Source organism: Phaenicophaeus curvirostris, unplaced genomic scaffold, assembly GCF_032191515.1.
Source record: "Phaenicophaeus curvirostris isolate KB17595 unplaced genomic scaffold, BPBGC_Pcur_1.0 scaffold_153, whole genome shotgun sequence".
Classification (NCBI taxonomy): domain Eukaryota; kingdom Metazoa; phylum Chordata; class Aves; order Cuculiformes; family Cuculidae; genus Phaenicophaeus; species Phaenicophaeus curvirostris.
Window position 1 is genome coordinate 29000 of NW_027206773.1, and position 15397 is coordinate 44396.

Sequence of the window (15397 nt, forward strand, 5' to 3'; positions counted from 1 at the left end):
TGATGGAACCACATAAAAACCTCATTTATTGGTTAAAAAATACATGGAGGAGGGAGGGGGTGAAATGGGAGAGGCCCCAGGGGGGATTGGGGGGGATCCAGAGAGCTCTAGGGGGGAGCCTAGAGGGGTTTCGGGGGGCTCTGAGGGAGTTTTGGGGGGCACAGAGAGTACTGGGGGGCTCTATGGGTCTCCAGAGGGGTTTTGGGGGGGCTCTGGGGGGCCCAGAAGGGGTTTTGGGGGGCTTTGGGAGGCCCAGAGGAGTTTTGGGGGAGGCTCTGAGGGGTTTCAGGGGGTTCCGAGTGGTCTCAGAGGAGTTTTGGGGGTTTCTGAGAGATTTTTGGGGTGCTTTGAGGGTCCCCGAGAAGTTTTAGAGGGCTCTGAGGGGCCCAGAAGAGTTTTAGGAGGTCCCAGAGGGGTTTTCGGGGTGCTCTGAGGGCCCCAGAGAAGTTTTAAGGGTTTCTGAGGGGTTTTGGGGGGTTCTGGGACCCCCAGAGGGGTTTTTGAGACCTCTGAGGGTCCCAGAGAGTTTTTTTTGGGGGGTTCTGAGGGGTTTTAGGGGGCTCAGATGGGCCCAGAGGAGTTTTAGGGGGTTCTGAGGCCCCCAGAGTGGATTTTGGGGTGTCTGAGGGTCCCACAGAGGGTTTTTTGGGGGGGTTCTGAGGGCCCCAGAGGAGTTTTTTGGGGTTCTGAGGCCCCCAGAGTGGATTTTGGAGCCCCGAGAGGGTTTTTTGAGGCCTCTGAGGGCCCCAGAGAGGGTTTTAGGGGGTTCAGAGGAGTTTTAACGGGTTTTGAAGGGTTTTAGGGGGTTCTGAGCAGTTTTTGGGGGTCCCCGGGGGTGTTTTTGGGGGTTCTGAGCAGTTTTAGGGAGCACTGAGGAGTTTTTGGGAGTCCCAAAGGGGTTTTTGAGGCCTCTGAGGGTCCCAGAGAGGGTTTTTTCGGGGGTTCTGAGGGCCCCAGAGGAGTTTTTGGGGGTTCTGAGGGGTTTTTGGGGTACTCCAAGGGCTTTTAGGGGGTTCTGAAGGGTTTTGGGGGTGCTCTGATGGGTTTTAGGGGGTTCTGAGGCCCCCAGAGTGGATTTTGGGAGTCCCGGAGGGGGTTTTGAGGCCTCTGAGGGTCCCAGAGAGCGTTTTTTTTTGCGGGGGTTGAAGGCCCCCGAGGCGTTTTCGGGGGTTCTGAGGGCCCCCCGAGGAGCTTTCGGGGTTCGGAGGCGTTTTCGGGGTGTCATACGAAGGTGATGCGGGTGCGGGCGGCGTTGAGCTGCAGCACGTTGAGCTCCTGGTACTCGTGCAGCGCGTCGTGGAGCTGGGCCGGGGTGAAGCCGCGGGCCAGGCAGCGCTGCAGGGCCTGCGCGTAGGGGACGGCGCCCGCGCCCTGCGCCAGCTCCCGCAGCGCCCCGAAAATCGCGTCCGACGCGCGCTGCGGCCTGCGAACAGAGAAAGGGGGGGGCACCCCAAAAAAATGTGACCCCTACTCCCTGGGGAAACTCCGTACTGGGTGTTGTCACCCTTTCTCGGGGACCCCCGGCCTTGTCACCGCCATCTTGGGGAGCCCTGAGTGTCCCCACCCACTTTTTGGGGGGCCCTGAGAGTGTCCCCCCCCTTTTTTGGGGACCCCAGGGTTGTCTGCTCCATCTTGGGGGGCCCTGGGAGCATCCTGGAGGGGCCCTGAGAGTGTCCCCCCTCTTTTCTTGGGGACCCCAGCGTTGTCAGCTCCATCTTGGGGGGCCCTAAGAACGTCCCCCCACATTTTTTGGGGACCCCAGCGTTGTCAGCTCCATCTTGGGGGGCCCTAAGAACGTCCCCCCCACATTTTTTGGGGACCCCAGGGTTGTCACCTCCATCTTGGGGGGCCCTGGGAGCGTCCCCCCCCCTTTTCTTGGGGACCCCAGGGTTGTCACCGCCATCTTGGGGGGCCCTAAGAACGTCCCCCCTCCTTTTTTGGGGACCCCAGCGTTGTCACCTCCATCTTGGGGGGCCCTGGGAGCGTCCCCCCCTTTTCTTGGGGACCCCAGGGTTGTTACCTCCATCTTGGGGGGCCCTGGGAACATCCCCCCCTTTCTTGGGGACCCCAGAGCTGTACCCCCCGTCTCTGGGGACACGAGTAGGGGACTTGGGTCCTCCTAGCTCCATCTTGGGGGGCCCTGGGAACGTCCCCCCCCTTTTTTGGGGACCCCAGCGTTGTCCCCCCCCTCCTAGGGACACGAGGGGGGGACCCAGGCCCTGCGACCTCCATCTTGTGCGGCTCCGGTCTTGTCACCTCCATCTTGGGGGGCCCTGGGGACGTGTCCCCTCTCATTTTTGGGGTCCCTGTCGTGTTCCAACCCCCATTTTTGGGGTCCCCCCCTCTCTCACCGGGTTTGGTGGCCGCGGTCGCCCAGCAGCGAGTCCCTGGCCGCCTCCAGCAGCCTCATGGCTTCCGCCACGTCCTCCTTGGCCACCACGTCCACCAGGCGCAGCCGGGCCTGTTTGGGGGGGCACAGGGAGATTTTGGGGGGACACGGGGGGATAGGGGGGTTCAACAGGTCAGAGCGAGGCGGGGCAGGGGGATTTGGGGGGGCTCAGGGGGATTTGGGGGGTCGGAGGGGGCAGAGGAGGCGGGGCAGTGAGATTTGGGGGTTCAGGGGGGTCACAGTGAGAGGGAACAGTGAGATTTGGGGGTTCAGGGGGGTCACAGTGAGGGGGAACAGTGAGATTTGGGGGGCTCAGGTGGATTTGGGGGGTCAGGGGGGTCACAGTGAGGGGGAACAGTGAGATTTGGGGGGACTCAGGGGGATTTGGGGGTTCAAGGGGGTCATAGTGAGGGGGAGCAGTGAGATTTGGGGGGGCTCAGGGGAATTTGGGGGGGCAGAGGAGGGGGGAGCAGTGTGATTTGGGGGGCTCAGGGGGATTTGGGGGGGCTCAGGGGGGTCAGTGAGGGGGAGCAGTGTGATTTGGGGGGGCTCAGGGGGATTTGGGGGGTCAGAAGAGGGGAGGCAGTGAGATTAGGGGGGCTCAGGGGGATTTGGGGGGTCAGGGGGGGCAGAGGAGGGGGGAGCAGTGTGATTTGGGGGGGCTCAGGGGGATTTGGGGGGTCAGAGGAGGGGGGGCAGTGAGATTAGGGTGGCTCAGGGGGATTTGGGGGTTCAGGGGAGTCACAGTGAGGGGGAACAGTGAGATTTGGGGGGACTCAGGGGGATTTGGGGGTTCAAGGGGGTCATAGTGAGGGGGAGCAGTAAGATTTGGGGGGGCTCAGGGGGATTTGGGGGGTCAGAGGAGGGGGGGCAGTGAGATTAGGGGGGCTCAGGGGGATTTGGGGGGTCAGAGGAGGGGGGCAGTGTGATATTTGGGGCCTCAGGGGGATTTGGGGGTTCAGGGGGTCACAGTGAGGGGGAACAGTGAGATTTGGGGGGGCTTGGGGATTTGGGGGGTCGGGGGGGCAAAGGAGGGGGGGCAGTGTGATTTGGGGGAGCTCAGGGGGATTTGGGGGGGTCACAGTGAGCGGGAACAGTGAGATTTGGGGGGCTCAGGGGGATTTGGGGGGGTCACAGTGAGGGGGAACAGTGAGATTTGGGGTGCTCAGGAGGATGTGGGGGTTCAGGGGGGTCAGAGGAAGTGGGAGGCAGTAAAATTTTAGGGGGTCTCAGGAGTTGGGGGGGCACAGGGGGACTTAGAGGGTCAGAGTGAGATTTGGGGGGCTCAGGGGGGTCTGAGCGGGATTTGGGGGTTCAAAGTGGGGTTTGGGGGGGGCTCAGAGGGGTCACAGCAGGATTTGAGGGGCTCAGGGTGGGATTTAGGGGGCTCAAAGCAGGATTTGGGGGGGTTCGGGGGGGGTCTGGATGGGACTTGGGGGGGCTCAGGCGGGCCTGAGCGGGATTTGGGGGGGTCAAAGTGGGGTTTGGGGGCGCTCCGGAGGGTCTGGAGGTTTTGGGGTGTCCCAGAGGGTTTTGGGATGTCCTGGGGGGGGGTTTGGGGTCTCCCAGGGGTGGGTGGTGAGGTGCAGCATGGCCAGGAGGGACTGGAAGTGGGGGGTCAGTGGGGTTTTGGGGGGCTGGGCTGGATTTGAGGGTTCCCAGCGGGGTTTTGGGGTGCTGGGGGGGGGCTCAGGGGATTTTGGGGTGTCCCAAGGGTGTTTTGGGGTCTCCCAGGGGGGCGTGGTGAGGTGCAGCACGGCCAGGAGGGACTGGAGGAGGGATTGGTGGGATTTGAGGTGGCTCAGGGGGGTTTTGGGGGGCTGGGTTGGGGTTTGGGGGGGCTGAGGGGGGGTCATTGGGTTTTGGGGTGTCCCCGGGGGGGGTTTGGGGTCCCACCAGGGCGGTGGCGAGGCGCAGCACGGCCAGGAGGCTGCGGGGGGAGGTGAAGGCTCCGTGCTGGCCGCTCGAGGCCTCGCGGCGCATCTCGACGTAGGCGGCCGTGAGGAAATCGGCCAAGGACTCCGGCACCACCGGCTGCCGGCGCCGGCACAGGGCCAGGTACCGCCTGGGGGACAGCGGGGGACAGTGAGGGGACAGCAGGGGACACGGGGACAACGGGGGGATGGGGGACACGGGGGGACACGGGGACGCTGAGGGGACACGGGGACACAGAGGGGACAGGGATGGAGAGAACATGGTGGCTCGTGGAGGGACATGAGGGGACAGGGATGGATGGGGACACGTGGGGACACAGAGGGGACATGGATGGATGGGGACATGGGGACACAGAGGGGACATGGGGACACTGATGGGACATGGATGGATGGGGACACAGAGGGGACACGGGGACACAGAGGGGACAGGGATGGAGAGAACATGGTGGCTCGTGGAGGGACATGAGGGGACAAGGATGGATGGGGACACGTGGGGACACAGAGGGGACATGGATGGATGGGGACACAGAGGGGACACGGGGACACAGAGGGGACAGGGTGGCTCGTGGAGGGACATGAGGGGACAAGGATGGATGGGGACACGTGGGGACACAGGGGGGACACGGGGACACGTAGAGGGGACACAGAGGGGACATGGATGGATGGGGACATGCAGAGGGGACACGGGGACGCAGAGGGGACATGGATGGATGTGGACACAGAGGGGACACGGATGGAGAGAACAGGGTGGCTCGTGGAGGGACATGAGGGGACAGGGACGGATGGGGACACGTGGGGACACAGAGGGGACACAGGGACACGCAGAGGGGACACAGATGGAGAGAACATGGTGGCTCGTGGAGGGACATGAGGGGACAGGGATGGATGGGGACATGGGGACACAGAGGGGACACGGGGACACAGAGGGGACAGGGATGGAGAGAACATGGTGGCTCGTGGAGGGACATGAGGGGACAGGGACACACAGGGACACAAAGGGGACATGGATGGATGGGGACATGGGGGCACAGAGGGGACAATGGGGGGGCCAGGAGGTGACAAGGATGGAGGGGACACGGTGGCACGTGGAGGGGACACAAGACTGGACAGGGACGGAGGAGACATGGACGGAGGGGACATGGAGACACACAGAGAGGGCGTTGAGGGGACACAGGGACACGTGGAGGACACGGGGACACCAAAGGGACATGGAGACACGCAGAGAGGACACGGAGGACGTGGATGGGGGGACATGGGGACACCAAAGGGACATGGAGGGGACACAGGGACATAGAGGACATGGATGGGGGGACATGAGGACACAGAGAGGACATGGAGGGGACACAGGGACGTGGAGGACATAGATGGGGGACATGGGGACACCAAGGGGACAGGGAGGGGACATGGGGACACCAAGGGGACAGGGAGGGGACACGGGGGGGGACAGGGGTGTCCCCTCTGACCTCATGAGGCCCATGGGCAGGGCCGGGCGGGCGCGGGGCGGCTGGCGGCTGTGCTGGTGCACGAACGTGATGTGCTGGGCCAGCCTGGGGGGGGACACAGGGAGGGGGTCACCCCCGCACCCCAAAACCACCGCGACACCCCAAAACCACCCCAGACACCCCAAAACCCCCTCCCCTGTGGTTCTCAGCCCCCCAAAACCCCTCCAGACCCCCTCAAAACCCACCCCAAACTCCTCCCCGTGGCTCTCAGACACCCCCAAACCCCCTCCAGACACCCCCAAACCCCCTTCCCACAGACCCCAGCCCCCCCAACCCCCCTTCAGACAGCCCCAAAACCCCTCCCTGTGGCTGTCAGCCCCCCAAAACCCCCTCCAGCTCCCCTAAATCCCCTTCCTACAGCCCCCAGCCCCCCTTCAGACACCCCAAAACCCCTCCAGACACCCCCTAAATCCCCTCCCCACAGCCCCAGCCTCCCCAAACCCCCCTCCAGCTCCCCTAAATCCCCTCCCCATGGCTCTCAGCCCCCCCAAAACCCCCTTCAGACACCCCAAAACCCCTCCAGACACCCCCTAAATCCCCTCCCCACAGCCCCAGCCTCCTCAAACCCCCTCCAGCTCCCCCAAATCCCCCTCCCACAGCCCCCAGCCCCCCCAACCCCACTTCAGACACCCCAAAAGCCCTCCAGACACCCCCTAAATCCCCTCCCCACAGCCCCAGCCTCCTCAAACCCCCTCCAGCTCCCCCAAATCCCCCTCCCACAGCCCCCAGCCCCCCCCAACCCCACTTCAGACACCCCAAAACCCCTCCAGACACCCCCAAAACCCCTCCCTGTGGCTGTCAGCCCCCCCTACCCCATCCATCTCCCCTAAATCCCCTTCCCACAGCCCCCAGCCCCCCCAACCCCCCTTCAGACACCCCAAAACTCCTCCAGGCACCCCCTAAATCCCCTCCCCACAGCCCCAGCCTCCACAAACCCCCTCCAGCTCCCCTAAATCCCCTTCCCACAGCCCCCAGCCCCCCCAACCCCCCTTCAGACACCCCAAAAGCCCTCCAGACACCCCCTAAACCCCTCCCTGTGGCTGTCAGCCCCCCCTACCCCATCCATCTCCCCTAAATCCCCTTCCCACAGCCCCCAGCCCCCCCAACCCCCCTTCAGACACCCCAAAACCCCTCCAGACACCCCCTAAATCCCCTCCCCACAGCCCCAGCCTCCCCAAACCCCCTCCATCTCCCCTAAATCCCCTCCCCATGGCTCTCAGCCCCCCAACCCTCCTTCACACACCCCAAAAGCCCTCCAGACACCCCCTAAACCCCTCCCCACAGCCTCAGCCCCCCCAAAACCCCGCTGCGCACCCCCCCACCCCCCTCAAACCTCACCGCAGGTCGTTGTCGCGGTCGGGTCGGTCCTGGATGAGCCAGAGGAGGTCGAAGCGCGAGAGGAGGGCGGCGGGGAGCTGGATGTTGTGCTCGAGGCTGCGCTGGGGGTTGTAGCGGCCGTAGGCGGGGTTGGCGGCGGCCAGGATGGCGCAGCGGGCGTTGAGGGTGGCGAGGACGCCGGCCTTGGCGATGGAGACGCTCTGCTGCTCCATCACCTCGTGGATGGCCGTGCGGTCGGCCTCCAGCATCTTGTCGAACTCGTCGATGCAGCAGACGCCGCCGTCGGCCAGGACCAAGGCGCCGCCTTCCAGGGTCAGCTCCCCCGTCACCGCGTCCCGCAGCACGGCCGCCGTCAGCCCCACGCCCGACGAGCCCCGGCCCGTCGTGTACTGGCCTGCGGAGGGGAGTTACGGGGTGAGGACGGGGTTAGTGGGGGGCTGGAGAGGGTTGGGGGCAAGATGGGGGCCTTACGCCCCTCCCCAGCCCAGCCTCGTGGGGAAAGAACCCTGATCCGGGGGTTATGGGGTGAGGGGAGGGGTCTGGGGGGGTTATGGGGTGAGAGAAGAGGGTTATGGGGTGAGGGGAGGGGTCTAGGGGGGTTATGGGGTGAGAGAAGAGGGTTATGGGGTGAGGGGAGGGGTCTAGGGGGGTTATGGGGTGAGAGAAGAAGGTTATGGGGTGAGGGGAGAGGGTTATGGGGTGAGGGGAGGGGTCTGGGGGGGGCTATGGGGTGAGAGGAAAGAGTTATGGGGCAAGGGGATGGGTCTAGGGGGGTTATGGGGTGAGAGGAGAGGGTTATGGGGTGAGGGGATGGGTCTGGGGGGGGTTATGGGGTGAGGGGAGAAGGTTATGGGGCAAGGAGACGGGTCTGGGGGGGGTTATGGGGTGAGGAGAGGGGTCTGGGGGGGGGCTATGGGGTGAGAGGAGAAGGTTATGGGGGGAGGGGAGGGGTCTGGGGGGGGCTGTGGGGCAAGAGGAGAGGGTTGTGGGGTGAAGGGAGGGGTTATGGGGCGGCTATGGGGTGAGGAAGGGGCTATGGGACAAGAGGGGATCCTACATGCCCCCCTAACCCAGCCCCACGACACTTGGGGGGCTCCTCAGCCCCATGGCTCCCCCCTAACCCAGCCCCATGGCACTTGGGGGGCTCCCCAGCCCCCCCAGCCCAGCCCCACGGCACTTGGGGGGCTCCCCAGCCCCCCCAGCCCCTGCCCCCCGCGGCGCGGCCCTCACTGCGCGGCGCCAGGCGGTCGATGTAGGAGAGGAGCTGAGATTTAGCGACCCCGGGGTCGCCCATGAGGCAGATGTTGATGTTTCCTGAGGGAGAAAAAAAGAAAAAACGTGGGGCTCAGGGAGGGGGTCCCCGGATCCATCCCCAGGGATTTTTTTGGGGGATCCCAAGGCCTCACCCCGAATCCTCATGCCGCGGGGGGTGCGCTCAACGCCCCCCACGAGCAGCAGCAGCAGCGCCTTCTTCACGTCCTCGTGGCCGTAGATCTCGGGGGCGATGGAGGCCGCCAGCTTCTCGTAGAAATCGTCCTCTGTGGGGAGGGGAAAAACGAGCCGTGGGGCAGCCGGGGGGCAGCCGGGGCGCAGCCCCACAGGCCCTCTCGCCCCTCACCTGTGATCTGGCGCAGCTCCTCCTCGCTCAGCTCCTCGCTGCCGTCGTCTTCCTCGCTCTTGTTGGTCTGCCGGATGCTGTGAGCCTCCAGGTAGGTCTCGGCCAGCAGGCCCTGCGAAAAATATGGGGTGGGGGGGCTCGCTGTGGGGCTGGGGGGGTGGGTGTGGGGCTAGGGAGGTCGCGCTGTGGGGCTGGGGGTTCATCTACCCCTCGCTTAGGCCTCGCTGTGGGGCTGGGGGCTCTCGCTATGGGGCTGGGGGGCCCATTATGGGGCTGGGGGCTCTTGCTATGGGGCTGGGGGCCCACCTACCCCTCACTTTGACCCCACAGTGGGTCTGGGGGTCTCCCCCAAGAGTCTGGGGCCCTCACTGTGGGTCTCAGGGTCTCCCCTATGAGTCTGGGGTCCCCGCTGTGGGTCTGGGGGCCCACCTACCCCTCGCCTAGGCCCCCTTATGGGTCTGGGATCCTCGCTGTGGGGCTGGGGGCTCTCACTATGGGTCTGGGGGCCCATAGACCCCTCACCTAGGCCCTCGCTGTGGGTCCAGGGTCTTCGCTATGGGGCTGGGGGCTATCTACCCCTCACTTAGGCCCCACAGTGGGTCTGGGGGTCTCCCCCATGAGTCTGGGGCCCTCGCTGTGGGTCTCAGGGTCCCCCCATGAGTCTGGGGTCCCCGCTATGGGGCAGGGCCCCTCGCTACGGGTCTGTGGTCCCATAGACTCCTCACCTAGGCCCTCACTGTGGGTCCAGGGTGTTCGCTATGGGTCTGGAGGCTCTCGCTATGGGTCTGGGGGCACACCTACCCCTCACTTAGGCCCCGCTATGGGTCTGGGGGTCTCCCCCTTGAGTCTGGAGTCCCCACTGTGGGTCTGGGGGCCCATCTACCCCTCACTTAGGCCCCACAGTGGGTCTGGGGGTCTCCCCCATGGGTGTGGGGCCCTCGCTGTGGGTCTCAGGGTCTCCCCCATGAGCCTGGGGTCCCCGCTATGGGTCTGGGGGTCCCTCACCTGTCGGAGCTGTCGGAAGCCCCCGGGCAGGCGGGGGAGGACAATGCCGGTGACGCCCACGTGGTCCCCGGGCTGCGCCTGCCGCGTGTTCTCTCCGCGGGCAACGACCGTCAGCGACCGCGGCAAGTGCCCCGCGGGGACCTGGTCGCTCTGCGGGGACAGCGGGAGGGACTGGGATTTACTGGGGGGGCCACCAAAAGCACCGGGGGGCCACCAAGAGAACCTAGGGGGCCTCAAAATGGCGCCAGGTGGCACCAAAATGGCTTCGAGGGGCCCCAAAATGGCTTCAAGGGGCCCCAGGTAGCACCGAAGAAGCCCCAAGTGGCCTTAAGTGGCTTCTGAATGTCCCCAGGTAGCCCCCAAGAGAGCCCAGGTGGCCCAAAGTGGCACCAAAATGGCTCCAGGTGGCCCCAAGCATCTCCAGGTGACCCACAGGAAGGCCCAGGTGGCCTTAAGCAACCACCAAGCGTCTCCGAATGGCCTCAAGGAGAAGCCAGGTGGCCCCAGGTAACAGCAAAACAGCCCCAGGTGGCCCCAAGCATCTCCAAGTGGCCTCCAAGAGAACACAGGTGGCCTCAGGTGGCCCCAAAATGGCCTCAGGTGGCCCCAAAATGGCCTCAGGTGGCCCCAAAATGGCCTCAGGTGGCCCCAAAATGGCCTCAGGTGGCCTTAAGCATCCCCTGAACATCCCCAGGTAGCCCACAAGGAGCCCCAGGTGGCCTTAAGCGACCACCAAGCATCTCCAGGTGGCCTCCAAGAGAACCCAGGTGGCCCCAGGTGGCCCCAAAACGGCTCCAGGTGGCCCCCGACTCACGTGCTCCTGCATGCGGAGCTCCTGGAAGCGCACGAACTTGGAGCCGCGGCTCTGCAGGTAGAGGCGGCCCCCGGCACGGTCCGTCTGGCACTCGCGGCTCGGGCACAGCAGCAGCGGCGTGAACGTCGGAGCCTGGATCTGCGGCGGGAGGAGGGGGAAAGGTGGGATGGAGACCCCAAACCCACCTCAAAAGCCATCCCAGAGACCCCCTGCTCACCTGGAGACACCTACCCACGTCAAAACCCATCTCAGAGACACCAAACCCACCCCAAAACCCATCTCAGGGACCCCTAAAGACCCCAAACCCCATCCCAGAGACTCCCTGCCCACCTGGAGACATCTATGCACTCTAAAACCCATCCCAGAGACCCCTAAAGACCCCAAACCCCATCCTAGAGACCCCCTGCCCACCCTGGAGATACCTACCCACTCCAAAACCCATCCTAGAGACCCCTAAATACCCCAAAACCCATCCTAGAGACCCCCTGCCCACCCTGGAGACGCCTACCCTCCCCAAAACCCATCCCAGAGACCCCTAAAGACCCCAAAACCCATCCCAGAGACCCCCTGCCCACCCTAGAGATACCTACCCACTCCAAAACCCATTCCAGAGACTCCTAAAGACCCCAAACCCCATCCTAGAGATCCCCTGCCCACCTTGGAGACATCTATCCACCCCAAAACCCATCCCAGAGACCCCTAAACCCATCCCAGAGACCCCCTGCCCACCCTGGAGACCCCTATCCACCCTAAAACCCATCCCAGAGACCCCAAAACTCACCCTAGAGACGCCTACGCCCTCCAAAACCCATCCCAGAGACCCCTAAAGACCCCAAAACTCATCCCAGAGACCCCCTGCCCACCCTGGAGACATCTACACACCCCAAAACCCATCCCAGAGACCCCTAAAGACCCCAAAACCCATCCCAGAGACCCCCTGCCCACCCTAGAGATACCTACCCACTCCAAAACCCATTCCAGAGACTCCTAAAGACCCCAAACCCCATCCTAGAGATCCCCTGCCCACCTTGGAGACATCTATCCACCCCAAAACCCATCCCAGAGACCCCTAAACCCATCCCAGAGACCCCCTGCCCACCCTGGAGACCCCTATCCACCCTAAAACCCATCCCAGAGACCCCAAAACTCACCCTAGAGACGCCTACGCCCTCCAAAACCCATCCCAGAGACCCCTAAAGACCCCAAAACTCATCCCAGAGACCCCCTGCCCACCCTGGAGACATCTACACACCCCAAAACCCATCCCAGAGACCCCTAAAGACCCCAAAACTCATCCTAGAGATCCCCTGCCCACCCTGGAGACATCTATCCACCCCAAAACCCATCCCAAAGACCCCAAACCCCATCCCAGAGACCCCTAAAGACCCCAAACCCCATCCCAGAGACCCCCTGCCCACCCTGGAGACATCTATCCACCCCCAAACCCATCCCAAAGACCCCAAACCCACCCCAAACCCCATCCCACGTTCATTTTGGAGCCATCCCACCCCGGTTCCATGTCGATCCCGGCACTCACGGGCTGGTAGGTCTCGGCGCCGCACTGGTCGCAGCTGTAGGTGGCCACGACCATCATGGGCTTCACCTCGGAGACGCGGGTGACGATGCCGCGGACGGTGACCAGCTTCCCGATGGAGTCGGCACGCACCTCGCGGATCACCCGCGCCTTGGCCGTGGACGGAGGGTGGAAGTAGAGCTCGCTGCCGGGGGGGAAACGCCGGGAAAAGGAGCCGTCAGCACCGGGAAACGGGGAGGAAAGAGGGTGGGAGCGGGAACGGGGAGGAATCGGGGGAAGGGAAGGGGGAGAAAACATGGAATTAGGGAAGGAGCGAGGAAAAAAAGGGTGGGATTGGGGAGGGAATATGGAGAATGAAGGGTAGGATTGGGGAATCAGGAAAAGTGGGATTGGGGAATGAGATTGAGAGGAAAGAAGGTTGGGATTGGGGGGGATTGGGGGGAAAGAAGGGGGGGATTGGGGGGAAAAGGGGGATTGGGGGGATTAAGCGATGGAATATGGAAAATGAAGGGTAGGATTGGGGAATCAAGAAAGGTGGGATTGGGGAATGAGATTGAGGGAAAAGAAGGTTGGGATTGGGGAGGGATGGAGGGAGGGAAGGGAGGATGGAATAGGGAAAATGAAGGGTAGGATTGGGGAACCAGGAAAAGTGAGATTGGGGAATAAGATTGAGGGAAAAGAAGGTTGGGACTGGGGAGGGAATGAGGGAAAATGAAGGGGGGGATTGGGGGGAAAAGGAGGTTGGGATTGGGGGGAAAAGGAGGTTGGGATTAAGTGATGGAATAGAGAAAATGAAGGGTAGGATTGGGGAATCAGGAAAAGCAGGATTGAGGAGGGAATGGGTGAAAAATAAAGGTGGGATTAGGGATGGGATAGGGAAAATGAAGGGTAGGATTGGGGAATCGGGAAAGGTGGGATTAGGGAATGAGTTTGAGGGGAAAAAAGGTTGGGACTGGGGAGGGAATGAGGGAAAATGAAGGGTAGGATTGGGGAATCGGGAAAGGCGGGATTGGGGAGGGAATGAGGGAAACAGAAGGGCGGGAACGGGCCCCGGAAAAGGGCGGGAACGGGCCCCGGAAAAGGGCGGGAACGGGCCCCGGAAAAGGGCGGGAACGGGCCCCGGAAAAGGGCGGGAACGGGCCCCGGAAAAGGGCGGGAACGGGCCCCGGAAAAGGGCGGGAACGGGCCCCGGAAAAGGGCGGGAACGGGCCCCGGAAAAGGGCGGGAACGGGGAGGGACTAGGGAAAATGGAGGGTGGGATGGGGGAGGGATCAGGGAAGGCGTCAGAAGGGTCTAAGGGGAAAACGGAGTGTGGAAAGACGGGATTGAGGAGGGAAAAGGGCAAGGAGAAGTAATAGAGCGGGAAGAATTGGAAAAAACAAAGAAAATTGAGAGAATTAGAGGGAAAAGTGGGAAACCACGAGAAAAAAATGGAGAAAAAGTGTAGGGCTAAAGGGCAAAAAGGGAAAAGGGAGGGAATTGCAGGGGAAAGCGTGAGGGGAAGGAGAGGATTGTGAGAGGAGCTGGAGAAAAAAGAGAAAAGAGAAGGAATTGGAGGGGAAAGGGGAAAGAAAAGGTGGGATAATGGGGAAGTGTGGGGATAGAGAGTAAGAGTGAAGGGAGTGGTGGGAAAAAGGGGAAAAGCGTGAGGGGGAAAAAAAGGGGAAAAGCGTGAGGGGGAAAAAAAGGGGAAAAGCGTGAGGGGGAAAAAAAGGGGAAAAGCGTGAGGGGGAAAAAAAGGGGAAAAGCGTGAGGGGGAAAAAAAGGGGAAAAGCGTGAGGGGGAAAAAAAGGGGAAAAGCGTGAGGGGGAAAAAAAGGGGAAAAGCGTGAGGGGGAAAAAAAGGGGAAAAGCGTGAGGGGGAAAAAAAGGGGAAAAGCGTGAGGGGGAAAAGGGAAAAAGCGTGAGGGGGAAAAACGGAAAAAAGCGCGAGGGGGAAAAACCTGAGGGGGAAAAAAGGGGAAAAGCCTGAGGGGGAAAAGGGGGAAAAGCCTGAGGGGGAAAAAGGGGGAAAAGCGCGAGGGGGAAAAAGCACGAGGGGGGAAAACCTGAGGGGGGAAAACCTGAGGGGGGAAAACCTGAGGGGGGAAAAAGGGGAAAAGCCTCAGGGGGGAAAAGAAAAAAAATGAAAAAATTGGAAGGAGATACGTGAGGTAAAAAGGTGGGAAAACAGAGAGAAGGAAAAGGTGGGATCATAAGAAAACAAGCAGAGATAAGGAGAGAAAAATGGGGAGAACTGGAGAGAGAAAGCTCGAATTAAGGTCAGGAGAGCAGGAAAGGGGGGATTGGAGGATGTGAAAGGTGGGATCGGGACTGGGGGCTGGAAAGCTGGGATCAGGGGGTGCAGGGAAGGGGGGGATGGAGCCCCCACTGACAAGCGCCGCAGCAGCTCGGGCGGGTACTGGTTCTGGGGGCTGCGCAGCCGCCCCTCCTCGCGGCCGCGCTGCTCCAGCAGCAGCCGGTGCTCGATGTACACGTCCAGCGCATCCTTGTTGGAGACCTGCGGGTACGGGGTGGGGTTCAGGGGGCGCCGGGAGCCTCCTGAACCCCAAAAAACCATCCCTTTCCTAACACCGGGAGCCCCTAATCCTCTCTCCCAGCCTTGGGAGCCCCTCAACCACCCCCTTTCCTAACACTGGGAACCTCAAATCCTCTCCAACCCCCCCTTTCCCAGAGCTGGGAGCCCCAAGTCCCCCCCAGTCCCCCCATTCCCAGTGCTGGGACCCCCAAATCCTCCCCAATATCCCCTTTCCCAGAGCTGGGACCCCCAAATTCCCCCCAATCTCCCCTTTCCCAGTGCTGGGAGCCCTGAATCACCCTAAATCCCCCCTTTCCCAGAGCTGGGACCCCCAAATCCCCCTGTTACCAGCATGGGGAGCCCCAAATTCCCCTCAATCCCCCCCTTTCTCGGTGCTGGGACCCCCAAATCCTCCCTCATCTTCCCTTTCCCAGTGCTGGGGCCCCCAAATCTTCCCCCAAACACCCATTCCCAGTACTGGGACCCCCAAATCCTCCCCCAACCCCCCCTTTCCCAGTGCTGGGAGCCCCAAATCACCCCAAAACCCCCCTTTCCCAGTGCTGGGAACCCCAAATCCCCCCCAGTCTCCCCTTTTCCAGTACTGGGAGCCCCAAATCCACCCCCCATTCCCCCATTCCCAGTGCTGGGAACCCCAAATTCCCCCCAGTCTCCCCCTTTCCAAGTGCTGGAAGCCCCAAATCCCCCCAAACCCCTCCTTTCCCAGTACTGGGAGCCCCAAATCCCCC

General features: G+C 62.6%; 2 protein-coding genes across 2 annotated transcripts in view; one reads left to right on the plus strand and one right to left on the minus strand.

Moving 5' to 3' along the window:
* Nucleotides 1-15397, minus strand: part of MCM7 (minichromosome maintenance complex component 7) — a 17687-nt gene continuing 2290 nt past the window's right edge. Inside the window, exons 4-15 of the mRNA XM_069882450.1 lie at nt 14509-14633; nt 12138-12318; nt 10601-10738; nt 9787-9936; nt 8782-8893; nt 8570-8701; nt 8394-8477; nt 7164-7557; nt 5787-5870; nt 4286-4454; nt 2352-2461; nt 1-1423 (exon numbers count right to left, since the gene is read on the minus strand). Coding sequence (XP_069738551.1) covers nt 1222-1423; nt 2352-2461; nt 4286-4454; nt 5787-5870; nt 7164-7557; nt 8394-8477; nt 8570-8701; nt 8782-8893; nt 9787-9936; nt 10601-10738; nt 12138-12318; nt 14509-14633 — 1881 coding nt within the window. The 3' untranslated portion in view covers nt 1-1221. The remainder of the gene's footprint in view (nt 1424-2351; nt 2462-4285; nt 4455-5786; nt 5871-7163; nt 7558-8393; nt 8478-8569; nt 8702-8781; nt 8894-9786; nt 9937-10600; nt 10739-12137; nt 12319-14508; nt 14634-15397) is intronic.
* The window catches only part of AP4M1 (adaptor related protein complex 4 subunit mu 1), a 19480-nt gene continuing 12968 nt past the window's right edge, over nt 8886-15397 (plus strand). The window contains exon 1 of the mRNA XM_069882453.1: nt 8886-8896. The gene's annotated coding sequence lies outside the window, so the exon portion shown is untranslated. The remainder of the gene's footprint in view (nt 8897-15397) is intronic.